General features: G+C 36.7%; 1 protein-coding gene across 14 annotated transcripts in view; it reads left to right on the top strand.

Annotated features, from left to right (window-relative positions):
- Positions 1–27,494, top strand: part of DLGAP2 (DLG associated protein 2) — a 471,424-nt gene that overhangs the window by 289,606 nt on the left and 154,324 nt on the right. For 5 of the 14 annotated variants that reach the window (XM_072036386.1, XM_021267382.4, XM_027455139.3 and 2 more), the window contains 2 exons: positions 15,360–15,392; positions 18,355–18,474. The exons of 4 other annotated variants lie outside the window; for them this stretch is intronic. Coding sequence is in view for 4 of the 10 variants with exons in the window: in XM_038177139.2 (XP_038033067.1) it covers positions 15,360–15,392 (33 nt within the window). In the remaining 6 variants the exon portion in view is untranslated. The remainder of the gene's footprint in view (positions 1–15,359; positions 15,393–18,354; positions 18,475–27,494) is intronic. 5 more of the 14 variants (XM_038177139.2, XM_027455130.3, XM_027455131.3 and 2 more) reach the window with 1 other exon arrangement.

Here is a 27,494-nt window from a genome sequence, read left to right as displayed (position 1 = left end):
CTCTCAGCACTTCCTAGGCTTTTACATGAATTTTTCATATCTTGTGTATAAAGCAAAATATAATCAAATAATTGCTTAAATTAGGTGAATCCCTCCATGCAATACCAAAGATATTGCTAAAAACTAAGAAACCTTATGAGGAAGAAAATTAGGGTGCATACATATTCCTGTAGTAGAATCTAGGGGCAGAAGGGAACGGAGACAGAACCAGAAAGACGAAATGGAGGCATCTTATCCAAGTCCCTGCTTGGGCCACCCAGCAGGGCTACCCAGAGCAATGTGCTAAGGACCATGTCCAGGCAGCTTTTGAAGATTTCCAAGGAAGGAGACTTCACAACCTCTCTGGGCAACATCTGATCCATTCCAGGATTAGTTTTCTGGGGAAGCAGTCCGAGCTGTATATCAGAAGCTGCTGCTCAATCAGTTTAGCTGGTCTGTTACTCACATCACCATAACATCGCATTGTTCTCTTTCAAGTTTAGCTCTCTTAAGACCAGGGTGGGCTGCCCACATAGCAAAGACCTGAAGAGAAAGCCGATGAATTGTCAATGTCCTAATATCTATCTGATTAGAAAAGTGTAGTTTAGATGTATGTGTGAGGAGGAGGAGCAGGGGCCAGGGACTAGGTACAACCTCCCAGGGAAGAGGGACTACAGTAGTAGTTTCGTGAAGAGAAATAAGTGGGGACAGAAAGTGTCTGTCTGGAGGACCTCTAGGCATAAGAGCAAGCAACACTTTCTAATATTAGTGCTCTTAAAGGCATAGATCCTATTTCATTTGTTTTAGTACAGAGATGAATCTAGTGAAGAAATTTCAGATGTGATAGGGGTATTCTCAATAAAAGTTAAAAAATAAAAAGGAAATGAAAAAAAAAATGCAAATTCTTGATGCTATCTAATATGGGTGAGTGAAATACTGCTTAAATTAATTCAAAATCCATTCAAAAATTGTGAAGCTGGTGGAAGTTTTCTTCAGAGTATGGAAGGATTTGAAAAACAAGTCTTGTAGTGCTGCCTCAGAAAAGAAGGAAAAGGTTAAAAAAAATAAAAAATCAAAATCTTTTAAGGTTAATCGTGTCTCTTCTGAGATTATAAAGCCAGTTCTGAGAAACTGTCTTGCCTGAGGCTGCTGACTTTAGATTTCTCTCATCATTAATCTTTCTTACATTGCATGTCATATTCAGTTGCAGTAAGACAATTAAGCTAAGAAATGTGAAAGAAGGATATTATCCTCTCCACTTTACATCAGCGCAATAGTGTTTCTAACAACTAAATCACTGTAAGATTTGTAGGACACATAAAATATAGCTCCCTTTCCTGAAAATAATTTCATTGATAATAAGTGCCTGAAAACAATTGAATCTCTTTGAGCAAGAGCAGTAAAAATTACATGTTTTATTATATTAACAACAGGCCTTCTCAAAGAAAGTAATTGTATCAGGTTAAATGCAAAGTTTAAAGTGAGGACAAAAATCAGCAGTTGTTTTGACTGTTCTTCTTCTTGTTTTTATTTCTTCCTACATTTTTATGTTTTAATCCAAATTCCTGACAGGCCCACTATAAAATAAAATGAAAAAAAAAAAACATGCTACCAAAGTCAATTACCATTGCCAACAGAAGCAAGTGTTGCTGTCCTTAACAATCAACTTTGAGAATGTTTGTTCATTTTGGAAAATCCAGAATTTGTTTATGACACACCTCCAGAGTTGTAGATTTTTTATTTTTTTGTTTGTTTGTTTTCTTTTGGTTTGGTATTATTTTTATTACTCTCATGATATGAAAATTAATGTTACATGGAATTTCACATTAAGAATATACCCAGATTGCTTTTATGAAGTTTATCCAGTTCATTGTGGGGTAAGATCTATATCTAATCAGTATAATATATCAGTATAGTATAATCAGTATAATAATCAGTATTATTATTTTACATGTTATGTTAAATACAGAACATATATGTTTACGTATAGCATACACGTGTAGTTTTACATGAAAGCCTTTGTCATTTAGAGAAGGTGACATCAAGCTACATACTGCAGACCAGGTTTGGCCTTCAAATAAAGTTATTTTATAATATTCTGATAAATCTTTTCCTTCCATTTGAAACTGCTCATTTTCAAGACTGTCTATCCCATACAACAAAGCAGTTGCAGTGGCATTTTCCTTGGAAAAGCTTTTTGAGGACAAAATGGAATTAGTCAAAGTGAAATGGACCCATGACAATTTGGCTGCTCGCCTATTTGCATTTCATTGCCCAAATTAATGTGCATCTCATAGACACATATCCTGGGTTTAGGTGTGATAACTGACCTGTTTGCCCTGTTTTACCTGTGAATCCATGCATTTTATAGTAACAATCAGAAGAGTCATACCCAGAATTTAGGTTACTATTAAATAGTTATTTCATCTAATGTTTGATTTCTATAGATTTTAAATAATCAACTACTTTTGATGGTGATCCATATCCTGGATGGAAATAATTCCACTGACTTCACTGGGTTATATACTGAAATAATTTTTCTCCTCTGGTTATATTCCATGTGAGAAAACGTTGAAAATATGCTCACACAAAACTCAGCTGAAAGAATGCTAAACCAACCGAGTGAAGCAATCAAATCTGGAAATGCCTATGGGCAAAAGCCAATTCATCCTTAACTTTGTTCCCTTGTGCATAGAGATTTTAATTATATTATCACAAACTTTTCCCCATGAAATCCACTCTCCCATTTCGTATTTTTTTTCCTTTCTGAATTCAGTGCAGTTCTTACCCTTATGAAATCAAAGGGAGTCTTGCAGTCATTTCTGATCTACCTCTGGCATCCATCACTGGAAACATTGACAACTTTCTTAACTCACCACTTCAGAAGCTGAATATTGTTCAGTGAATGAGACAGGAACACATTGTTATGGCACTCATTGTGTGCTGCTTTGCGTTATAGGTTGCTGACCCATTCCTATACTCTTTTTAAAAATGGTTATGGTCCCTTTGTCTCTCCATTCTTGTTGTGGAAAGAAGTCAGTTAAGAAGGCAAGTTCTGTGATTTTTTATTTATTTATTTATTTTAATTTCAGTAGAGGCTTCTAAGCTTCTAAGTAAGATATGCAAAGAAAGCAACAGCTTGGCAAGATAAGGGCTTGTCAACTCAAGCCCTGAAGCACTGTAGCTATGTTCAGATGGCTTTGGACTACAGCTATTAATCTGGAAATGGCTTATTGGCTTGGATGCACTGTGTCATGAATGTACTACTTCATGGTCAGCATGTGTGGAGCTAAAGGAGCTCTGCAATGTGCTTGCTTTTGCTCCTGTATCCAGTGTTAATAAGCCAAGGCACACTCGTGCTTCTGCAATGACACATACATTGCTTGGAATCAATAAACTCTCCTAATTTCCATTGCTTCCTTTGACAGCTTGGCTAATTCATACATCTCCTTGTTGCATGGAGTGAATCAGTAAAATGTAGTAGATTATTTTGTGTTCTGAAGTTTAGTGGTACATGGCTTTTACATGGTTCATAACTCCTTGATGGCCCTTTATGCTCCTAGCAGGGAAAAATACAATGCCTTTTTTTTATTATTTATTTATTATTTTTTTCAGTGAAATCATAACAATTTTACAATTAAAAGTTTCTTTAACATTTTCCCCCACAAAGTTGTCTTTCACAAACATATAACACAATCCATCTATATCTTGAATACTGTGATATGATAGGACGGAAGGAAAACCTGCACCTGGTGCTCTTCTTATTGATGTCACTCTTGAGAAAACTTGATAACAGCAGGACTGTGGCTAAACATTTTCAAAGATTTAATTAATTTTAACACAAGCTCTTCAGACATTGCCACAGGCTTGAAAAGGTTTAACTAAACATAAAGTTTGAAGAAGCAGTCAGCAGTAAAGAGAAAGGAAAAACAAAACAGCAGTCACCATTTTATTGCTTCATGATCTTTTCACATCTATGTCAAGTGATTATTTAAAAAATATTAAGTAAAAAATTCCTTCATTTCCAGAGTGCACAGAGCAGTTGTCAGAGCACACTAGTTTTCTAAATGAAGATCCAGGTGAGAGATAAATACTCACTTCACAATGCAAGCTGACTTCATACATGTGCACTCCATACAGCTGGACCCCAAAAGGATATTTTTCTCAAAGAAATGAAGTCCAAGTATTTATTGACCTGACATAAACTCTAAACCTCCTACAGAGTGCTAATTTTAAATGACAAAATCATCCACTTTAGCTTCAATGATTTAAAAGCCCTGAGAGTTCTGTACAATTATTCTTTGAAATAACATGGAAGCAGAATTAATGCCAAACAGCATTACTTATATTTGTGTAGTTTCACTAGTCTAGTTTTTGAATTATTGGTTTCAACTTCTGTACCATTTACAACAGATTTCTTATGCTTTCAGTTTCAGTCATTAAGTTCCATAGTCCTTAAACTGGTGATAGACTTGTCTTACATGTAGAAGTTCAGAAAATTAGGAGTTTTTTTAAATTAATATTGACCAACTTTTTTCTTTTTCCTTTATTTTTTTTCTTTGTATGTCTTATGTAGGAGCATTCCACTAGCACTAATCAGTCTTTCTAATATACCAGTTTTTCAGATCTCAAAAATATATGCATAGACTGTGCCAAATTTCTTCTGACTTTTCCTTCTGAAAAGACATTATCTGTTGGCACACTCCTGGGCTCGCCTCATTGAAACGCTTCATTGCCTACACTTTTAATTTTTTTTTTTCTTTGAGTACTTAAGTAGCTGATTTTTTTTTTTTTTTTTCCTACTGACTTTTGCAATTCCAACATACTTTGAAGACTCAGCTTGTTTACTATAACAGGAATTATCATAATATTTAGTAAATCACTGAGCCAGCTGTGTCATGTAAGTCTGAAATTGGTGCTTTACATGTCAATTTATAAAAATAATTATTTAGTCTCTCTGGGACCAGCCAGTTCATCAAAAGCTTGAAAGAATAACAAGTGCTTGGTTTAATCTAATAAAAGGAAAAAGGACAGGAGAATGAACATGAAAGAATACCCATGGATTGGCCAACAGAAGATAATAGATGATATATGAAAGACCAGGACAAGCTGAGCACAAAGTTGAAAGCAACCAGACATGAGATGGAAGAAGGGAAATTGATGCTGAGGTGAAAATGAGAGAATTATCTTTTGATTAGAAATGGTTGCTGATTGAAGAACTTACATTTATATAAATTTCAATGAAGGAAAAAAAAAAGTCACTAAAACAAGCAAGTGTCAGAGAAGAGGCATTTCTATACAAAAAAAAAAAAAAAAAAAAAAAAAAGAAATAATAATATAAACTGAAAGAATCTGACAACATGAGGAAGCACCTTCTGAAAGACATGTCAGAGTGTTTGACATGAAGAGCAGCATGAAGTGGAACAGTTGCATTTCACAGGATTTCTTGCCTTCCTCATGCAGAAAACAGATTTAGAAAGGGTCTGAAATAAAACTGAGCAGATATATTATTTTCCAGTTTACTTCTCAGAAAACCATATTTTTATTATTGTATTGTGCCTGCCTCCAGAATTTCATCAGAAGATTATATAAACCTTTCAGTATTTATATGAATAGTTGAGTTATTTTATTTTTTTTTAATTTAACGTATTTTTTACTTAATCTGTTACATGGTTTTCTGGTGTGGAAAATTTGATAGCTTGATATTTCTGAAGGTCAAAATATCCCTATATCATGATGTGTATAATGTCATTTCTTCTCTGTGGTCACAGAATGCATATGTTCTAAGTTAATGCAAAAAAAAATTGTACTTTTTCACATGGGAATAGAGTGTGATTGAATGCATAGGTCAGATTCAACTAGACTCAAAACTCTACCAGCTATTTGTTGTCAGATACTGAAACTCCACCTACAAGTAACAATTTCTCAAAGGTTAAACGAGTGTAAGTAGCCCACGGCTGTCTGCTAGCAGCCTCATAATTTGGAAATTGTGTTGTGGGATACAACACAAAGGCCCATGTGGTCTTTTTTAGACAAACATGGAAGGGTTATACTTGCCCTTTCAGGCAGTGAGATAGAAATCAGCTCAGACCTGAAGTTCAGGCTTAGGTTATTAGCTCAAAAATAGTGCTGTAATGCATAACCACAGCATCACAGATCCTGGATGTGTTCAGATTTTAGATTTGGCCTGACTGCACCAACTTTACAAATGTCTTTAAAATAAATTTGTTAGAATTAAGCCTTTCTCAAAAGTCAGTTGTTAATTGTTCAAAAGTTTTACTGAGCTTAAAAATGTTTGTAGGCATGGTAAGAAATAATATACCTCAAGAAATTAATTCTTTCATATCTTTCATACCTATACCAGCTATACAAGTGGAAGGGAAAAGTACAAATATTATTTTGATTGATGTTTCTGAGGAACTTTGTGTGTGTGTGTGTTTGGTTTAGAAATTTTCACTGTGGGCTGGAGCAGGCTTTAGGAGCTGTAGCACTGGCAGTCAAAGCATGCCTTCCTCAAGGCACTGGGTTTATTACAAGTGGTGAGGATAGCACACCTCTTGTAGTCCTCTGGCTTGACACAGGGCATCCGTGGTGAACTGCGGGGGGTTCCAAATTACAGTACACTTACCACGGGTGATACATGTCCTCCATCGCTGCTATCTAAATGCTGCTGAATGCTCCATAAATTAAGTATCTCTGCAGCGGAGCGGAGTGGGTGCTGCTACCACAGCACACAGCACAGCAGGAAAGCAGGGCTGGAATTTCTGCCATAATGTACTCTTGGGTTTCCTGGTGAGAGTTACTTTGGAAAGCATTAATGTTCAGATCTGGAGATGGCTGTATGCAGCTGTAGGTTTGACAACACTTTTTAAGATGTTATTTTAAAACCCTGTATTGAGTTGGATAAAGCGGTCCCGAGGCCATGATTATACTGGGAAGCATGAAGCAGGCATCTTGCTTAAGATGAGCAAAAGGAGAAAATGGATTAATGATGGCTTTCAGAATATAAGGAAATGGGTTTTATTATTGGGGGTTGTTTTTCTTATTTTTTTAAAAAATGTGGCAGACTAAAGAACTGAGGAAAACAGAAGTTGTTGAGAAAGACAAGCAGACCACAAGCTAGTTCAGCTCACCAGGGTCAGTATAACCCCCCCTTTTTTTTTCCTCCAAGTTATGTTACCCACTATGACCCTACCAAAGGAGCTCAGTCAAGTCAAATTAGACTTAAGATACATTTACAATCAACTCTGTCCAATATTCCAAATATTTTTGGATGTAACTTTTTTTTTTTTTTCCTGAATGTAATATGAACTTCTATTCCTTGCAGAAGGTGGTGGCATTTTAAGACAAAATAATAAATACAGTTCCAAGAACAAAGAAATTAATTTATTCTAAGGAAACTAAGGACAATACATTTAATTAATACTTGTTAACCAATGGAAGAGGATGCCAAAAAGTTAACTGTATTTTAAGAGAGCATTTTGTTTTAATAGGATGCTTTAGCAAATCTGGAAGTGTATTTTCTTCATTTATCATATTGTTTTCAATAGAATATTTTAGAGATATTTTGCCTTTGGTAGTATTACCAGCTCTTGTGATTTTTCACAACTCCTATATTTGGATAGGTTTGCATCTGGAATAACAGGATTTTAGCTCTGCCACTCACTGCTTCTGCTAAAGCATATTGCACAGGAGGGAAGAGGTTGCATTGCCATAAAAGTGCCTTCTGTGTGAGTTTGTATGAGTGGTTTCTGTAGATGCCTAGGTGTATGGAAGTTACAGGAAGTTAGTACGATGCCGCACCTTGACACAAATAGCTGGGGTTGGCCTCCCAGCCATGTGCCAGTGGGTAAATATCGGTGTGCAAGTGCAAGGGTGAACTGAGTGAGTTAAGATGTGCATTGGCCATGTTGAGGGTTACCTGCAGGTGGGTTCTGATAGCAGGTGGGTTCTGTTAATAAGAGATGCTTTACTAAAAGCTCTTCTAATAAATATCGGCTGTGATCTGTCTCTCTCAGTTCAACCCCCACATCAGGAAAAAGGAATTTACAACAACATAGACATTCATTTTTTATTTTTATTTTTTTTCCAAAATTGGTATTATTTCACAGAATGGCTGAGGTAGGAAGGGACCTCTGGAGGCCATTTGGTCCAACCCCTGCTCAAGCAGGGCCACCCAGAGCAGGCTTCCCAGGGTCATGTCCAGGTGGCTTTTGAAGATCTCCAAGGAGAAGACTCCACAGCCTCTCTGGGCAGCCTGTGCCAGTGCTCTGCCACCCTCACTTATTCCTAATATTTAGACAGGATCTGCTGTGTTTCAATTTGTGCCCATTGTTGAAGTTCTTGCTGCAATATTAAACTAGAAGACAAAATTTAAGACTACAAGCATCATCCTATATAATTATCCCATGATTTTAAGAACCTGGAGAAAGTGACTTCTGCTTTGGAGGCCAACAGAACAGGGTTTTTTGTTTGTTTGTTTGTTTGTTTTTGTTTGTGTGTTTGTTCAGGACTTATTTTAACTAGCTATTCAAAGATCTGCAGCTATCAGATTTACCAACAGCAGATCAGCTAAAATTCCATGCCCAAATTATTCACATATTATTCTCATGTCTCAGATTAGAAATCCGTGCTTAGAGATATTCTCCTGTTGAGATCCAGTTCCAAATACTTACAGTACAGAAAAGGTTACGCAAGTAGATGTCTGAACTCCCACTATTTAGAATTATTAGAGATCTTATCAATGAACAGAGCTGTTCTAACTCTTCCACTGACCAAATCTGATTTCGAGCTTTCAGTGTAAAGAATTGACTGCATCTCAACTACTTCTTCATTGAAGCTAATGGAAGCTCAGGTACTTTGCTGACACATTGAAACCTCTATTGAGGAACTGTAAATTTGAACCTCATACATAATGATATCATGGAAAAGAAAACAGGCAAAATTAAATACTGGTTAACATGTGGTCTATCTGTCTCAATAAGATGCAAATTTTAATAAATAGATTAAAGGTTGAATCAGAGAAATAGTTTTTGTGTGTGTTTTTGGTTTCTTTTTTTTTTTTTTTTTCTCAATGCTATCTTATACCTTCATAACAATATGTTCATCTGTTTCCCTGTATTTTTCTTTGAATTATCTCCAACAGTAAAAACCAGTTCCAGCAAGCAATGCAAGTGAGCAGTGGTGTTGTAAAATGGTGACTGTATGATTATGAATTCCTGAGAGCAATCTTTAAATTCATTCCTTTTTTCATCGTCAGGGAAATACATATAGAAAAGGTTATGTTCACATTTAAATGATAATTGTATTGTTAACAAGATTAAAGGGAAATGAATGCAATAATATATCAATGAAAATAAGCAAGAGCTGAAAACTGTTTTACTGCAGTAGGCTGAGGGCACAGTGTCTGGGTAATGTAAGCAGTTCAGATCCCAGTCTGGGCAAGGGGACTGGATAAGAATTGCTTTACCTTCACGAACAACTTTGTAGTGAATAATGCACATAATTTCTGAAGTGAAAGGGAAGTTTCCCCCTCTAGAGGCTAATGCAAAGAACTGCTTATCTACTTCTAGTTTAGCCACCGGCTTTAGTTTTGGGTAATGACAAATTAAACCCAGACGCTTCCAAACTGACAATCCAATTCAACACAAGGAATTATATGTCAGTGTTTTTCACTGAGCTAATTGTCAAAGCTATAGTTGCAACTTGTGAAAAATTCAAACCATCTCACATCTTTAGCCACCACAGCTGTATGTCAACTCTTTACTTTCTTCTTTGTGACCAGCCTGTTTATTTCTCCTCCTTCATATCCTCAATTTTATGAGGGGCTGGACTTCACACCTCTCTTCAGGTTTAAAGAAGACAAGCTTTGCAGAAATCATGGTCTGTGTGTTCTGCACTTCCACCATGGCTCCCAAGTCCTGCTGCCCAGTTATGGGTTTTCAGTGAAATAAGGTTGAGTCCAACTGCGGAAGGTTAGCAAAGCAGAGCCATTCAGTTCTTGCTGGCAGTATATCTGAAACACTTAGAAGCAAGAAGAAAGGTTTTATTTTTGAAAGAGCATTAGTTTAGAGCTTCTCCTAACCTTTATAAGCACATACCCGTTCCCAGATGTAGTTTGGTATTTCATCATCTACCTGACAATCCCATGGAGAGGCTTTAATGTTAAGTGACTTAAATGTGCTCTGTACCTTAAATATATTCTCCCTTGTAACTTAAAAACTGTCCATCCCAGTTCTTTGGTGTTCATACTCCCCTGATGCCTGTCAGTGGTACTGTTGTCACAGAAGGCAGCTACATTGTGCTTTGGTATTTTGCTGTTAGCACAGCACTAAGGGTACCATGCAAGTGGAAGTCAAAGGTTGTGTACTGGATGATAGTGCAGTGTATGTTGTTTTTAAATAGGAGGAACAGGGCCCTGGAGGCAAAACATAGACGGGACTTCATCTTTGCTAATCAGCACTAAGAAAAAACAATTAGCTTATTGGCATGAAAAGCTTGTACCATCTCCAATGTCTGTTGCCCTGAGCTAATGAAATCACTGTGGCATACCAAAGATACAGCCTGCTGAGAAGTACATCCTCTTTCCCTTTTTAAATACCATACTATATAAAATAACTAGAAGTCAGCTTTGTCTTTAAATGACTGTTCTTTCCACTTATATATATGATTTATAGTACTAATCATGTATGGATTGCATGAATGCAATTCATTGCTAATTGCTACTGTGGACATGGTGGCTATTTTTCCCTATAAAGGGGATGGAAATGTGTTTCATTTACATGTTCTCCATTTCCATCTCATATTCCTGCTCTTTGCTTAGAAAGTCTTATGTATGAAAATAAAATTGGATGATGCAAAATCAGGGCAATTCATTAGATAAATGGAATAGAGGAAAATTGCATTCCACCTGACCAGACTTAATTGAAAATCAGTTCAAGAAATTGCAAAGCCTTCAGAACAATTACAGGAAATGTTGGTTTTTCTCCTGTTCTTTGAGTATAGAAGCGTAGAAGAAATCTTATGGCAGAGACTGAATGTCCCAATTGTTTCAGTCACAGAAAAGGTTTGATTCCATTGTAACTGCAGTAATTGCATGCACTGAAGTCTAGCAGGGAAATGTTGCACACTGTATTTGTCTTTCTATGGGAAACTTTACATAGCCTGCTTATGCTTTGTCAGCTCATATCACTCTTAGTAAAATGCAGTGATGGAAATGGGCTATGTGGACCATGATTTTTGAGTTCAGTATCTCATAAACTTGGTTTCAGCTATTGAAGTAGGTCTGATTTTAATTAACAGTTCACATAGGACACGTGCTTGTGTTAAAAACTACCTCATTTTCACCTTGTGTTGGTTAACTTGTTGGGTAACTTCGCTGGGTGGACGAGGGAAAGGCTGTGGATGTGGTCTACCTTGACTTCAGCAAGGCTTTTGACACCGTTTCCCACAGCATTCTCCTCAAGAAACTGGCTGCTCTTGGCTTGGACTGGCGCACGCTTCGTTGGGTTAGAAACTGGCTGGATAGCCGGGCCCAGAGAGTTGTGGTAAATGGAGCCAAGTCCAGTTGGAGGCCAGTCACTAGTGGCGTCCCCCAGGGCTCGGTGCTGGGGCCGGTCCTCTTTAACATCTTCATCAATGATCTGGATGAGGGCATTGAGTGCACCCTCAGTAAGTTTGCAGATGACACCAAGCTAGGTGCGTGTGTCGATCTGCTTGAGGGTAGGAAGGCTCTGCAGGAGGATCTGGATAGGCTGCACCGATGGGCTGAGGTCAACTGTATGAAGTTTAACAAGGCCAAGTGCCGGGTCCTGCACCTGGGGCGCAATAACCCCAAGAAGAGCTACAGGCTGGGAGAGGAATGGCTGGAGAGCTGCCAGGCAGAGAAGGACCTGGGAGTGATGGTGGACAGTCGGCTGAATATGAGCCAGCAGTGTGCTCAGGTGGCCAAGAAGGCCAACGGCATCCTGGCTTGTATCAGAAACACTGTGACCAGCAGGGCTAGGGAGGTGATCGTCCCCCTGTACTCGGCTCTGGTGAGGCCGCACCTCGAGTACTGTGTTCAGTTTTGGGCCCCTCGCTACAAGAAGGACATCGAGGTGCTTGAGCGGGTCCAGAGAAGGGCGACGAAGCTGGTGAGGGGCCTGGAGAGCAAGTCCTATGAGGAGCGGCTGAAGGAGCTGGGCTTGTTCAGCCTAGAGAAAAGGAGGCTCAGGGGTGACCTTATCACTCTGTATAAGTATATTAAAGGAGGCTCTAGCGAGATGGGGGTTGGCCTGTTCTCCCATGTGCCTGGTGACAGGACGAGGGGGAATGGGCTAAAGTTGCGCCAGGGGAGTTTTAGGTTAGATGTTAGGAAGAATTTCTTTACTGAAAGGGTTGTTGGACATTGGAACAGGCTGCCCAGGGAGGTGGTTGAGTCACCATCCCTGGAAGTCTTCAAAAGACGTTTAGATGTAGAACTTAGGGATATGGTTTAGTGGGGACTGTTAGTGTTAGGTCAGAGGTTGGACTCGATGATCTTGAGGTCTCTTCCAACCTAGAGATTCTGTGATTCTGTGATTGTAAGAAATCAAACACATCTACAATTAATATATTTAGCTTGATGTGTAGTGTTACACAGGAGTGCTGTTTTATGCTGGGACAAGCGCTTAAATAATTTTTATTAAGTCATCGACATTATTTTCAGAAGGACATTTTTGTAGTGATTTTGTCTGCAAGTCTCAGTATTTTCATTCACTTTTAAGAAATAAATCCCACTTTTTCTTGTTTTTGTTTTTCTTTCAAGTCCCAGTGTCTAGGTAGATAATATTCTACTGGTATAGGTAGGCTTTTTTTTTTTTTTCATGTTTGTCTTCCTAGGTTTTTAACATTTTACATTGGAACACTTGCATGAGTAAAATGATACAGAACAGATGTTCTCAAACACATTAATGCCATGGCAGAATGTGCAGCCACAGCATCTGCATGGTGACAGCAGTTTGGACAATTTAAGTATTACAGGGTTGTTTGGTATGATTCAGATTTGTGTGATGGCCACATCCAGTCTCAGTGCTTACAGAGTCACCTCACAGCTCCATTTACTCCATTTAAGCATAATCTGTGTTTTTATGAAGCCACAACATTATTTTATCTCAGGCTCTGGAAGGAAAAGTGCTGAGATTTGTTCTTCTTTCAGCTTAGGTTAGGATAAAGTTTGACATGATAAAGTTTGTGACCCCACATGCTTGAGTGTTAGATAGTTCATTGTGTTCACTATCTTGGATTTTGGAAAGCATATTTATCACATTTTGGGTTGTTTTTCCCCCATGTTCACTTACAACATTGAGCATGTTCTCGGCCCTCAGAAAATTTATCTCATTTGAACACTTATAAATTACTACAGCCAAGCACACTTCCCCCCTGCCTCAAAGGATTCACCAGTAAATACTTTCTCACTGATACTCAGAATCAGAAATTGTATTACAAGAAATTTAGGATTTCTGTGGAATCAATCAATAACCAAGAATCTTGATTTTGCTGATTGTTCCAAGCAGATTTATTTATTTATTTGTTTGTTTGTTTTTTCTTTTAAGATGGTTTAGTTTATATGCTGGTTTTATGCTTGCAGACAGCTCAGTACCATGCAGCCACTCACTCCCTCTCCTAGGGAGCCAGGTGTGATGAGGGAGAGAATTGGAAAAGTAAAAGTGCTAGAACTCATGGGTTGAGATAAAGACAGTTTACTAGGGAAAGCAAAGTCACACGCACAAGCAAAGCCAAACAAGGAATTAATTTGCTGTTTCCCATCAGCAGGCAGGTGTCAGCCACTCCCAGGAAAGCAGGGCTCATCACAGAGAAAGGTTTAGTAGGAAGATAAACACCATCTCTCCCAATGTGCACCACCCCCCCCCCTTCCTTCTTCTTTCCCCCAGCTGTTACCCATGTGCTATGGGACATCCCTTTGGCCATCCTGGGCCAGCTGTCCTGGCTGTGTCCCCTCCCAGCTCATGGTGCACCCCCAGCCTCCTCTCTGGCAAGGCAGCACGAGGAGCAGAAAAGTCCTTGGCTCTGTGTGAGCACTGCTCTGCAACAACGGAAACAATTTTCATCAAAAAATCCCAAACATAGCATGAAGAATTTTCTATGAAGAAAATTGGCTATTCCAGCCAAACCATGACAGTTTAAAAATGGTACAAGAAGTTTCTAAAAAAATGTATAGGTTGCCCAGTTACTTTTTTCCAGGTAGTGCTTTTTTTACAGGTAGTGCTTATACATACATTCAATTCCTACAAAAGTCAAGTGAGCTCATGTATAGGTTAGATTGGTAAGACATGATCTGCCTGTTGTGCTCTCCCAAGAGAATCCAGCAATTGCATCCCTCTCCTGTCCCACTTGTGAGATGGGAAGGAGCAGAGTCTGAAGGTCACACATACTTTATCCTGTCTTGGTAAGCCAATTGGTTATTGGTGGGCTGCTCCTGGCTCCAGAGCTTGGTTTCCGTGTAAGTACACCACCTAACAAAGTTTCTTTGGATGCGTGTCTCAAAGAATTAGTCTTATACCTTTGTTCTGAAATAGCAATCCTAGCTGATATTGTGACCATACCTTATGAGAACTAACAACTCTTTTAGTTCTAGCTATCGATTTAAAAGTGAATCTCTGGGTATAACTCCTCAAAGTTACTAAATACATCTCTGTTAAGAACAAGGCACTTTCCCAAGGTGGGACAGTGCACTGCAAAGCTGCAATTCTGGCCTCAGTGTGAGCTGGGGAGGAGCTGTACTGGTGTTACTGGTGTGCCTACCTGCTCTCTCTTCAGGTGAGGTCAACTAGTGAAGTTATAATTTATGCTTTTTGGGGTCAGCAGGGATACCTCCAGTTCTTTTTTCTTTTACATTCATGTTTTTAAAACAGGTAGTTTTTGGAAAAATTCTGAAAGAATGAGCAGTAAGATAGACAAAATGAGGTCTGTTACTTGCTACAGTCAAGAAAGAAAATCTTCCTTTCAAAATGTATGATTTAAAGAGCTTTCAGCAGATTTCTAATTATTGCTCTTATGTACAACCTTAGAACAAGTGCTTATACTCATGATATAAGCTTCTGAAAGTGCAGGTTCATTAAAAAAGTGTAAAATTGTCAAAAATCATTGTCTGTCTTATAATAGTAAAGTAAATTAGCTTCTCATAATGTTCAGAACTTTCAGTGCTACCTCCTGTTTTACATCTGTGCTAAACTATGGAGAAAGAAAATTCCATATTCTAATGATGTGTGCTATTTTTGTTTTTCATATATTTGATTCAAATTTGATGCTGATAATGTGATATTTGGTGCCAGATTTGATTGTGGATTTGTTTTTTTAATATTAAATTAAAGATTATTTTTTCATTGTTTTAATTTCAGATTTGGATTCTCTAACAGGGCATGCATTTCCAGGTAACGTGGACAGTTAGATTAGATTATGTTAATGTCATGTTTTAAAATGAGTTTATTCAGTTTATTTGGGGGGATTAAAATTTAATTGGTGTGATTCTTATAGCATTTTGTTATGTCAAAATTGTGTTGAGAGTTGTTTTTTTTTTTTAATTTCAGATAAATGTAGAAGAGAGATATTACGTGTACTAGTTTTAAAATTAGAGTTGAAAACCTGCTTTAACTACCTGTTAACTGTAGCATATTTAATCTTAAACCAACTAAGGGGGTAAAATCAATGATACAAAATATCAAATTCTAATGAAAATTTTATAAGTTTATTCAAACTGGCATGTGATTCTGTAAGGATGAATAAGAAACACCTTATAATGGCTAAGCAAAGCCATTAAGAATTCAAGAATTATAAGGCGGTTTCACGTTCTTTTACTAGAAATGTATAGGGTACTGGTTTTGAACAGCAAGAGCATAGTTTTCAATAGAGAATCAGAACAGAGGATAATGCGGTTATGTTTATTCCCGTAATTCTACTGCTGTACACATCCTTTTTTTTTTTTTTTTTTTTTTTTTTTTATTGCTGCATGGAAATTAACTTTAAATCCTGTCCACTCAGTTAATTAAAAACTTCAGATTCTTGCACCTATAATGACTTAAAAATTCAAAAATTTTGAGTTGGAAATTTTTCAGCAGAAATACAAGAAGGAAGAATTTGATGCTCAGTGATCATGTGAATTTCTGTGTTTCTTGAGTCAAAGTTGTGGACAGGAAGAACATAAATGAGCACTTTTTTTGATAAGGCAAGTCTCATGTTTTGAAAACATGCAGATGCTTCCTGTACTCAAAATTCTCTCTTGAATTTCCTTGGCATGAACAGGTTGTAAAAACTAAGGCATAATTTTATTTTTCCAATGAGTTTTCAAAACAAAATTTGTGATGGTATTTGTCATTACAAAATTATTGGTCTTTATTATATAATTAGCTTCTAATTTGTCTACTGCATAATATGATATTCCTCCTTCAGTTGCCCTTTAAAACAGTAGTCTATAAAAATAATGGGACAGCAGCTGTATCTGAGGTTTTCCAAATGTCTCTGCACTATGGGCATTGGGTATGCTGTAAGAATCTCAGTAGAACAAATGATCAAAAAAAAAAATTTAGAAGTTCATCATGACATTTGTTTGCAGTGTGGACCAGATCTCAGTACAGTCTGTCAGGGCTATTTGTACTCAAATACAGCAACAGACCAAATGATGTCTTTTTGAGAAATCAGAACTCTGTAAGTGCAGATTTTGCCATTTTCATCCCAGCTGAGGAGACTCTTATTCTGAGTAGTCTGGTTTGGTTTGAGTGAGGATGCTCATGGAATAATGTACTGCTTAACATATAAATCTGATCTTCATGATTACTGTCAAATATGCATGTGTCACCAAGAGAGACACTGAGAGGAGCAGCATGAGTGCATCTCCCCCACCCCCCCTTTTTTTTTAAATTGAGTCTGCTTTCGTTATTTATTTATTTATTTGTTTTTACATAAGCATTTTATGATACCAGATAGTGCTATCATGGTGTGTCAGATTCTTACTTCAAAATACAGCTGTTCTAACATAATGATCATGACCAATCCTGGCAACAGTGCCTTACACTAATACGTATACTACAGAAATATGGGAAAGAGAAATCTTTATTCTATATGGAAAATGTCCTAAATTAGAGGATAGGAGAATTATATTCCTGCATTATATTGCAGGTGTAGCTGTGCACAGCTCCATCAAATAGCCCATTGGTTTGCACAGACAGAAATATCTTTGAATCTAACTCTGTCACAAAGGGATGCAGAAGAATACTATACATGTAGGTAGCTGTGAAGAATAAAAGCCTGGAAATGCAGATTTGACTTAAATAGATCTTCACTTGGAGACTCACAGAGTGAACATGCCACTGTGCACCTCACAGAAATCACTAGAAGAACCATTTCTCATTTTCTGCTTTGTTTGACAGACTTGAGACATACTCTTTTCACACAAAACTATAATAGCAGCAGAATGTCCTGTCTTGTCTTCAGCTTTACTTGCCTTTAATAATTAAGTCATGACAGTATTCTGCTAAAATAGTGAAGATTGTGTAGTTTCAGACATAACTAAATGAAACACCAAAAAGGATGCCTGGGTGTCTAGTTATAACGGAAATCACAGACCACTAAATCCATCCTGATACCTGTGCATAAGTATTATAACCATTTAGGCTAAAATGTGTTAATTTTTAGGAGACAAAAGAGATCAAGGTGTTACTTACACTTCTTCAATATCAAGGAGTTAATTAGATGAGATATGCCCAGATGATCTTAGAGTATTAACATATGATTTGGATCTCATGCTGAACAAACACAAAACAAATTCAATTGAGATTTCTATTTATCTCATCTTGGGGAAAGCACTCCCTTTGAGCCAGTCCAATAAGATTTATTAACAAGACCTCTAAGGGTATGGTAAGCCAATAGTTTTTCATTTGACCCTCTGCCAGTACTCTGCAGTGGCCAAGCATGAAGCGGCTCTTTTCCAAAAGTCACGTAGCTGCGTTAGCACAGTGTTGTGTGGGAACAAATGCCAAGCCCTTAGCTGGGCACACAGATTAACCCTGGTCTGCACTGACCTGATCACATAGTTCCCAGTTCAGAGGTGGTTTGCATCCAGATGGCTTCAAATTCAAACAAAGTGAGCTCACATTAGGATATGACTGCTTGGACTAAGAAAAAATACTTTCCCTATCACCACTGGCCACTACATCAGCTCTCCCTGTGTTTTCCATAGATGTGGGCAATCTCTGTTACTTCAGAGACAGATCAGGATATAAACCACACCAAAAAGTTTGTTTTTTATGTCAAGGGAAAATAAATTCTTTATAACCCTTGCAGTTGATCAGCTGAAACCCTAAAGTACGAGATTTGATTATAGTCATTGTCTTAATGCAGAGCTGCAAGTGTTATGGGCATGTTGAGAACTTCCAGAAGCTGGATTAAAGCATCTCTTTTACAATGATATCTAATCTCGTCCTAAAGCTCCAAGCAATGGCGAGTCCACCAGCTCCCCTGGTAAGCCGTTCCAATATTTAATTACCCTTAGTGCTAGGAAATTGCATTGTTGTGGAAAGGTTGCATTTGTCTAATTTCAGTTGCCAGTCTTCCTTTTGCTATGCCTTTGTCAGTAAGACTGAAAAGTTTCCCTTTCCCAGATATGTTTTCTGAATAAGTGTCTATGAAAAATTGATTATTTGCAGTGACCTGTTGAAAAACCTGTGTGCACAGAAGCTTGTGCACCTTTTTGGGCTATGCCATCTGGCCCAATGAAGTTACTGACCTACAAACCTTGCATCTTCCATATCTTTGTACAAACACAATTTCAACACCCCTGCTACAACTAAAATTATATATATAGCAATCAAGGCACCTTTCAACTTTTGTTTTGCTAAGTTATGTTGTACTCTTCAAGGCTCACACTGTAAGACTGGTTTTCTGACAGCTATCCTAAGAGATTTGTGTTTTTTTTGTTTGTTTGTTTGTTTGTGTTTTTTTTGTTTGTTTGTTTTTTGTTTTGTTTTGTTTTGTTTTTTCAAAACCTATGAGAACCATAGAGGATTTATTCATGTAGATATTTTGAAAATGCTGTGTATAGAAGCAAAGTCATTTATTTTTTGTACTTAATGCCTCCTTTTTTCTCTCCCCCTTTTTAGGCATTTAGGTACAGTTCTGAATTTACAGCTCAGGTTGCAGTGACTGTCTCTGTCAAGCAATCCAGTGTCAATCCCAAAATGTAGCTGATAGACTAGGAATGAATGGTTTTCCCTCCAGTTTAATGTGGTTGACAGAGATCAGAAGTGGAAGTGAATGTTTACTGAAATAAGCATTCTTTATATGAATAAGCAACATGTGAAAGAAAAAAAAAAAAAAAAAAAAAAAAAAGCAGCTTTTTCCAACCTGCTCATATCTATGGGGACACTCAGCTTTGGGTGGTCATTAATCTGAAGAGGAAGGAGGAATAGCCAGCATGGCTCTAGGGAGCAGGATGAAAAAAAATGACAGAGACTTCAAAACATGCAAGAATATGAATTCTTACTCTAACTTTCATGATCCTGCTAATCAGAAAATATGATGCTGTCAATCTGCTGTAACCAAAGGCTTTTTCTGAGCATTCATACCAAACTACTCAGGTAATTACATTCCTTCTTAATCCCATCAATTCCTTCATGGCAGAACCATTTCAGGGTTTTCTATCCAAATGGTAAATGTGCCACAAAGCTGTCCAGATTATAATGACGTTACACCCTTCCTCTGATCTTTACCTCCCAGAGCAGAATCTCCCATGATGTGTGTCTAACCCAAGTCCTTTGTTGTCACATTTTCTCAGTCTTCTGTTTGTTTGCTTTAAAACACATTTTGGTGGCAGCATCTTGTCCAAAGCAATTGTTTACTTTCCTTATGACATTTTTTTCATGGGTAGTGAGGAAGAGACAGAGTTTGGATGACTCTGTTTCTTACTTGAAGGATAAGTTAAGTAGTTGGTATTGAAGTCTTCAGATAAGTATGGTATTCAGCTATGGTGAATATAAAGGTAAAACTGAGGCATCCCTGACTCACAAGGGAGTGTCCTCAGGAGTGGACTGTTCACTCAGAGTATGTGTGAGTACAGATCTTGCATTCCCTTTCTGCACAATAGCCTAATTCCTTACATGAGATGAATAATGGTGCAATCCTCTTGTAGACACAGTCTATTAACTGATATTAAAGGAGAAATGTTTCAGGTCTGTTATTTTTTGCGTATTCAGATGTGATCTCAGGCTCTTTGAATTGTAAAGGTACTGAGATAATTATTGCTACACTAAGTTATGCCCTAGTTCATACACATCCCTACACTTGTCTTGTACTTGTACTAGCTCACTTAACAGATTAGTAAAGTACCTTTAACACACTGGAGAGGGAAATTAATAGCAGTTTTGTGGTTGCTTTAGGATAGCTGTGAATGAGACTATGAATTCATATTCTGGACCATATACGTATTAACTGGTAGTCTGCTGAATTAGTAATCTACAGTAGGTAGTCAAAATGTGCCTTTTACTCTCTGCTGTAGTTTCTTTTAATTCCACTTTAATATATTTGGAGTGTTTCCTCCTTTACTTTTTAGCATCCCAAACTAAAGCATCCAAACTTTAGTATGATCCACAGACTTTAGTTTTCATTGTTTTAATGATGAATACAAATTTCTGGAGATAATAGAATCACAGAGTCATAAAGGTGTTGCAATCCATCTAAATAGACCTGAAGTTTCATAAAATACTTCAGGAACAAAACTATGTCTGGTTATTTATTCTAACAGTTCTTCATAGTGGGCAATGTAACGCTAAAACTCAACATCAAAATATTTATTTTTTGATTCTGACAGTTATTTAATAGTCTGAGGAAAATAATGTCATCTTCGGTGCTGTTGGTAGACCTAAGGCAGAGCCAAATGGAATTAGTACTCTCAGGTCTTTGCATAATAGCTTGAGCTACGGTAGGAATTTGGCACATGCAGTCCTGCAGAAAGTGTTTAGAGAAAGAGGATCTCAAATGCTAATCGAGTGTGAACACAAAATATCCATTCTAATTCCTGGGTGTATCTGATCAAGGTAGTTGGTTGGTGACCTGCTCGTTTTCCAGAAGAAGTAACACTTTGACCATATAATGAGCATCATTTCACAGGTTAGTTAATTGCCTACTGAACTGTGCACTTTCCTATTCAGAGATCTGCTAGGTCTAGAAGTTAAATGGACATCTCATTCATTATACCGGTACTGGGGCTTTGTGTCCGAAATCAAAGCTTATTTGAAAATGTCTGTTCAGCCATATTATTTGCACTTTATGTAGCATTCAGTCAGAAGCACAGAGAGTCCTTGCCTTGTTTATCCTTTTTCTCTGCCTTTGCCCAAAGCATGTTTAAAGTTGGGTAGAATATTAATGAAGAATGGGTGTTTTAGAACAAGTAACATTGAATGGAACTTAGTCTAAGAGTATCAATAACAGAATATCAAAGTTCAATTTTATTTGATTAGAGGTGACATCTTAAAAGAACAAATTTGGAGAAATTATTATTTCAGAGATGCTTTTGGCTAGCTGTCTTCTTGATTTTGTCCAGGGAGTTGTCTGCTCATTGAACTGAAGGTTGTCTGAATGATTTTTTTCCTAACCTTTCTACTGAACTTTAGTGCCACTAGTTTTGATTTGCATCAAGTTCAAAAAGAGCAAAATATTTCAGCTTAGGCTGAACATAATCTTGATTAAAAAAAAATAAAATAAAAGCCATCAAGCCTCAGGGAGATGGAGCATGATAAGGTAGTAAACAAATAAACAAAAAAGTCATTCACAGTTGAGCTCCCTTTGCGCTTCCTGTTTTGTAAAATTCAAGAACAAGTTCTCAAAGAAGAAATAAGCTTTCTTTCATCTATTACACTTCATCTGGTATAGGTCTTAACTGGCTTCATAATTCTTCAGTTCTGTTAATTTCTTACACTTCTGTGTTTGCCTCTTGACTTTTTGGTCTCAAGTGAAAACAGTGAGGAGAAGGTGTGTGTACACCTCTGTTTCCTTGAGTCTTGAGTAGGATTTAACAGGGCATAGTCCTGCTGCTCAAAATATCAGGCTGCCAGATGAACCTGCAAACAAGCCTTGCATGAACATGCCAGATGAACCTACCAAAAAGAAAAGTCTGATATAAAAATTTGTACAGGGGAGGGAAAGATAAAAAATATATATATTTCAAACTCATTGAAATTTGAGTTTTTTCTTTCTGTTTCCAAGGTCTTTCAGGCTCCTGGTCCAACACAGCTGATGAATTTCCCAACTGGGTTCCTCTGGAGCCAGCCTCTTTATGTGACAGAGAGGTACTTCTTGGTGCAAGAAGGCACCAAGCAAATGTTCCCTGGAATTGGGGTGAGCCCTGGGGAGCTGAGCTGGGATGTGCACAGCATGGTGTCATGTCCCTGCTCCAGAGCGCAGGTTTCTATTAACAGAGACAGGAAACCAGACATGTAGTTAATCATGTGGGAACCTGACAGTTGTGTAGATTTCATGGCAGTGATTAAATACTGATTTCTGTGCCCTCAGTTTTAGCTGTTAGTTTTCATATGAAATATGGGTAAACAGGCAAATGAACAGGATGCTAACTATATTTATTTATTTATTTATTTTGAAAATTAGGTAATTTCAGAATTGAAAGGATATATACATCCTTTAAAATGAGGAGTTTCATAGAGACATATACAGGTGCTTTGCTGTATGTTTTTTTTTTACTCTTTAGGTTTATTTGGACTCCTTTTTTGGTTCTTCCCTGTTTTATATTTTTTCAGTAAGAACTGTATAGGTAGCTATTGGTATAGAGGTACAGATGACTTCATTTCTTAACCATTTCTATAACATTCATCTTTATGAGATTTTTACAATTCTTGATCATGTTTGATATCAAGTTAAAGGTTTAATTTTTAGTTGTGCTTTTAATTGATTCTTTTTTTGATATTTTATTAATTATTGTTTTGAAGTGCTCTGGGGGGGAAAACTTCATTTAAAGATACAGGATGAATCAGAGTAATTATATACTTCATTCATTACCACCAAACAGAATTAAAAGGAAATAAAATGAAGAAAGGGAAAAAAAAGAAAAAAAAAAGATTTGGACTCTGGCTACCAGTTAGTGCAGAGCTGCATGATGTATCTCTGATTTACAAATACATAAATTCATGACTTGATTCTTTTTTAATTAAACATTTCTTTTTAGAAAAAAATCTGAAACATAATTATTTGAGAGCTACAAGGGCAACAGTAATTATGATATTGGGCTTGTCACATTATCCTGAACAGTCTATTAAGGCAGAGATTTTTCTAATCTGTCATTCAATTCTTCTTGCTCTCTGTTTAGCCTGTGATGCTTGCTGGAAATTGTTGTGAACCTATTATGCTGCAGAACATCTTAAATAGCCCCAGCACTTTATAATGTTAAGAGAAACAGGTCAAATGAAGCCCATGAAATGTTAAAGTCTGCTAAAAGAAATATATTCAGATGTTATAAACTATTTCTATAGTGCACAAGAACTCATATGAAGAAAGTTATTAAATTGGAATTATAGCCATAGGCAAATCCTTAAGGAGGATAATTTAGATTGTGAATTGAAAAGAGGACAACCATGTTGGCTCAAGGCATAAATTTGACATTAATCTGCCAAAATGTGGTGTTTTTATAGATTCTGACAGATCTATGAAGTCCTGTGCATAGCTATTGAGCTTTCCATTGTAGCTACTATTAAAAAAATGTCTTGTTCTAATTTTGCAGTAGATCCTGCATTTCTGAGAAAAACTATTGGCTATTTTCTCTATAATGCTGTCAGGAAATAAAAGGAATTGTCTTAAGTTTGAGACAAAAGTCTAACAATCACAAGTTAAAGCTTGACTTCTTGTGATCTTTGCCTCCTCACTTAATACTTTTTTCCTTTATTTTTCCCATTTTCATAACCTGTTCAAAACATAGCTTTTTTCACAGTTAAACTAAAAGTAGTTTATCTTACAGTTCCTGAACTGCTTGAAAATTTTCAGGTGGTAGCTGCTTAAAATAGACAAGTATGAAATACTGCAGTGACGATGTTTCTAATTAACTGTGATTACATACTTTCCAATTCTACTCCTAGGTCCTATGTTTAGGCCAACCTGAAGCAGCTGAAGGTTATACCAAGAATATTTTACAAAATAAGCAGTTCATGTCAGTATATATTTTTCTGTGGTATGTATCTGTTTTCTAGGACACAATGTGAATCACGACCACCATGGTCCTCGATGATCAATTAAGTAATGAAGTAATGCATCTTAATGGATTTTAGTTGTAACTTTAAGCAACAACTTTTAAGACTGCATACACTATTATTAAAAATAATTAATCTACCTTAAATTAAAATTGAAGGTAAATTTTAAAATAATAATTCTATATTGTAGTTCAAAATTATTTTTTTAATATTTTTAATTAAATTTCTTTCTTAAATATTATTTTCCCAAAATCAGTATTAACTGAAAATATATTTTTTTAATTTATAATTACATTATAGCATTTATTTAAATTGTATAGTTTTGTACTTCTTTTGTAATTAATAGTGTCATCTGTGAATCACTAAGGCTATGCTAAGGAGAATAGATGTTAAAGACAAGTCAATGCAAACCAACAAAATCTGCATATGTTTAATGTATTACATAGATCATGAGTCAGGTTTTCATTGCTGTTACAAGATTTTTGACAAGAATAAATCACAACACTATATAAGCTGCTTCTTCTGAAATTATTAACTGACACTAGTCAAGGTTAACATGTCACGCACTGTCCTTACTATTTCCAAATCAACGTGATGTTGAATTTAAATTTTTCTTTTGATATTTTTTCAGTTTTGGATAGTTCTAGAACTCTTTCCTAATTCTGATCTCAGCACAGGTAATGACCCTAAGGACCAGAGATATAATGGCTGGAGTTTTTCCATAGTTTACCCTACATCTGACAGCATAGTTGTGATTCATATAACCAGAAATTTTGAATGTGGTAGTTTTAGACTAATCTGTCAAGATCAGTGACTTGTATGTGAGTGTTTGATTTTAATGAAAGACCTAGCACTGCCAGTTAATATGGAGATGGCTTTTTTTACAGCCCTGGTTGTTACCACTTGATCAATTTTTGCAGAAGAAGGATATTTACTATTTTTTTGTACTTTGACAGGCACACTCAACCTGCCTGGCAGCTCAAGAACATGAAATTGCTGCGATGAAATCTGTGACAGGGGATTGCAGAATTTGTTCTGTAGGACAATAAATGCTAATGCACATTTTAAGTAGAGTTAACCCAATGCTATTTATTGTATATGTTCAGATGCAGGATAAAATTGTAATAATTACTGTGGTAGGTGTAATGCTTATTTTTTATTATTTATTTTTTAAATGATCAGACACTCACAGCTTCATCAAGGTGCTGTATCATACACTTCTAGTTGGTGTGAATGAAATAATAGGCAGGTTCTGTATATTTGTTTGAATGGATGTGGAAGTAGAGGATTATTCCTCTTTGTCATAGCCTCTTTGTCTGGAAAAAATGCATGCACTGTGTTGTAGTTGGAAAAAATATATTAAAAATAATAGCTGCCATGGTTACTCTTTGCATTTTTGTAGGTGAAGTTCATGAGTGGCATATATTGCATCTCACACATTGATCCCTGAATTGCTGCTGTCAAATTTTCATGTTCCCTATCCTCAGGACAGGTGATTGTACTCCAGCACCACAGATGCTTTTCCAACTCTCCATGTCAGCCTTTGTCTTTAGTGCACAGCTCAACTCACCAAAATGAGAAAATACCTTCAAAGTCAGATAAATTACCTGCATCCTAATATCATGCATAAATAATTCTCAGCTGTGAAGTTAACCACTTAGTGCTTTTCTCTTCCGTATTTTTGTTCAGGAAGGAAGATCTGTGAAGAGGTAGGTAGGTGCCTGAGGGTCCCTGTCAGGGGCTCAGAACAGAAGAACTTCAGAGACAGAGCCAGCACTTCGTTACAGAGTCTATCAAATTCAGTGGCCAATACAGCTTGCTTTCAAAAGCATCAGTTACCCATGGACATGTGGTGATTCACTTGCAGACATTGATTAGATCTCTCCTCCAGAAGGAATTCTTCCAGCCTTACTGAGAAAATAGTGTGAGATATTATTCTTCGCAAAGAAAGGAATGCAGGCTGGCAATGCTAAACTTCCAGTAGATAGAAATCAATGGTGCTCCCCCCTAATCCTTCCATTTGGACTGCAGGCACTTAAGTGTGAAATTTCAGGGTGCCTTTAATGTAAATATAAGTTCTGGTGTCTCTTTTAATTCATTTAATTGAAAACTGTAGAGACAGATGTTTAAAAAAAAAAAAAAAAAACACTTTGAAAAACAAAACAAAAACAAAACAAAAAACAACAACAACAAAAAACACTTTATTCAGATTAATAGCAAGATTCTCAGAACTATTGGGGAAGCAAAAGACCTGCAGCTATAGGAGTGTGTCAGCAGCATATTAAATTAGTAACTGTGTGTAGGCTCAATGCAAGTCTTAACAGGTGCCCCAGATATGTTGTGCTGACTCTGTGCATTAAAGTGAATCTTATTCTGGTAACTGAGAGGAGGAAGGGGAGAAGGAAGGAATCTGCCAGCAAAGAAGCTTCTGCTCATTCTAGAAAGAATCAGACTAACCTAGAGGCAGGACAGCATCAGGTGTCTTTCACTGGATCTCTTGCACCATAAGGAGAACTAAAGTACTACATGATAGGTAGAGGATGGTAGACAATGCTATGAAATATGGGTGATGTGAGAAAGAAACAACCTATTAGACTGCATCCGAAATGAAAACTATACCTCCCTCAACAGGTTTCCAATGTTTTGCCTGTTTACCATGTCAGAGTCTTAGAAGAATTACTTTTGTATTTTGTAAACTGCAATGACAATGAAGTCCCTAGAAAAGAAAGCAGTTATGTTAGCTGAAATATGTTACCTGTTACTATGGGAACAGTAGCTCACAATTTTTTTATATAAGCACTTGAGCTACAGTTTTATGACATCTTATTCTAACAGAGAAATGTTTATACTTCATCCAGCATCAGGTTTTTGCTTTGTTTTAAAAATAATATTGGGCAGTAATCCCCAAGAGCAAATCCTGAAATAATATACTACTCCATAGAAATATCTTTCATAATCATTAACTGAGCAATTTTCCAATTGCAACATAATCAGGAAGATACCAACCCTAAATTTGATTTAAATCTCCATTGCCAATGGTTTAAACATGTGTAGATACAGAAAAAAAAAAAAAAAAAAAAAAAAAAAAAAGGAAGAAAATCACTCTAAGAAAGCATTGTTTATTCTGCATGTTGCAATTAAGACTCTGCCTGCCTCCCTTTACATCATTTTTGTCACAAGTTGAGGCATACCCCAAAATAATCAATGTTAAAAAGCCTTCAAAAGTGTAGCCCAATCCCTCATGAGTTTTAACCAGAACCTAATTTTGTATTATCTTACAAGACATTTTCACTG

The sequence above is a fragment of the Anas platyrhynchos genome, chromosome 3 (genome assembly GCF_047663525.1).
Source record: "Anas platyrhynchos isolate ZD024472 breed Pekin duck chromosome 3, IASCAAS_PekinDuck_T2T, whole genome shotgun sequence".
NCBI lineage: Eukaryota > Metazoa > Chordata > Aves > Anseriformes > Anatidae > Anas > Anas platyrhynchos.
This window is presented reverse-complemented; position numbering and strand designations above follow the sequence as displayed.